The following is a 1,526-nucleotide window of genomic DNA, read 5'->3' on the forward strand; positions in this document are numbered from 1 at the left end:
ACACACACACACACACACCCCAAAAAATCCCTACTCTTTTGTTCTTTCCCCTTGATCTTAATACTGCTAACAGGGTTTAAACCTTTTAATTACTACCATTTATCAAACACTGTCTAAATTCCAGGCACCATATTGATTTCTTGGTAGCCAGTCCTATTTAATACTTAGAAGCATACTATGAAATTTCCATTTTCTAAACGGAAACATCTTTAGCAACTTTCCCTAGGCTACAAAAATAAGAAGAGGTAGAATCACCAGAATGATACTGTTGATTAGATTATGAAAACCATTTCACAGCTGGGCTGACTTGAGGCTTTTCTGCTATAATCAATCTTTCAAATACTACTTTTAACAGGTACTGTACTCCCTTATATCCAACATCTGATTGGAACTCTATTTACTACTGCTTTAAACCTAAATGTCTACATTTTTCTTTCAAGGCCCTGGCCCTAGCCCTACCCATAATATTTTATGTTTAAGTATTGCTTATCCAACCAAAACCAATTCAACTGTCTCATTTTCTACAATGTATGATGAAAACTCAGTTTTTATTATGTTTCTTCTCTTCTGGATTCCTACAATACTCAGACATCAGATTTGCAGAATATTTTAAATATGGACTATTATTTCTCAAAACGGGAAACAGATTTAAGGGGAGGCAGAATGATTGCATATAGAGAAGTGAACCAAGAAATTTTAAAAATTAAATAATTGATCAAAGTAAGCAACTTAGTCTTAAACATTCTTTTATGACTCCTTGTATTGGTTGAATATGAAAACAAAACAAAACACCCACAAACCTGTAGTAATTAAGATGTAGATAGGTGAAATCTCCCATTGGTGTTTGGTTCCAAAGTGCACATTTTGATGGAGGAAAGTAGAAAGGTACCATCCTTGTCGGAAATCTTTGAGAGAAAAAAAGATCTAAAATCAAACTTCACAGAAATTTTTTATGAACCAGTTAACAATATTTAAAAAATGAGACTTTATCAGACTATACTTGTACATTTTAAAAGAGTTGAAAATCATAAAATTATTTTTAAAGTAAAAGAATATTATTTGTGATTCTATTATCAGGAGAAAAATCACTCAAAATTTGGCTATAATCTGTTTCTTTCTTCCTATCTACAAATTTTTAAACTGTTATCATTCAAATACAATCTACCAAAAAAATATGTATGAATTTACATTTAAAAATCAAACTTTCATCAACAAACGAATGGATAGAGAAACTGTGGTATACCCACACAATGGAATACTACGCAGCATTGAAAGACAAGGAACTCATGCAATATTATTCAAAGTGGGTGACCCTGAAGGACATTATGCTGAGTCAAATATCTCAGTCATAAAGGGACAAATACTGCATGGTGCCACTGTTGTAGAATGGGTCTGACATCAGGGTGGGGGTATGACAGAAAAAACTGGATAAATTATGTATATTGTATTGAAACAGATGAGGGAAAGACAGATTAGAAGTGATATATGATTGAGTATTATGGTTAGCACAGGAATCCAGAATTAAG

At 32.4% G+C, this 1,526-nt stretch overlaps 1 protein-coding gene across 1 annotated transcript in view; it reads right to left on the bottom strand.

The window, feature by feature from the left end:
- Positions 1-1,526, bottom strand: part of STIL (SCL/TAL1 interrupting locus) — a 57,372-nt gene that overhangs the window by 54,633 nt on the left and 1,213 nt on the right. Inside the window, exon 2 of the mRNA XM_006879796.1 lies at positions 801-924. Coding sequence (XP_006879858.1) covers positions 801-924 — 124 coding nt within the window. The remainder of the gene's footprint in view (positions 1-800; positions 925-1,526) is intronic.

The sequence above is a fragment of the Elephantulus edwardii genome, unplaced genomic scaffold, assembly GCF_000299155.1.
Source record: "Elephantulus edwardii isolate Elephantulus edwardi_28Jun2011 unplaced genomic scaffold, EleEdw1.0 scaffold00005, whole genome shotgun sequence".
In the NCBI taxonomy this organism is placed as follows: Eukaryota; Metazoa; Chordata; class Mammalia; order Macroscelidea; family Macroscelididae; genus Elephantulus; species Elephantulus edwardii.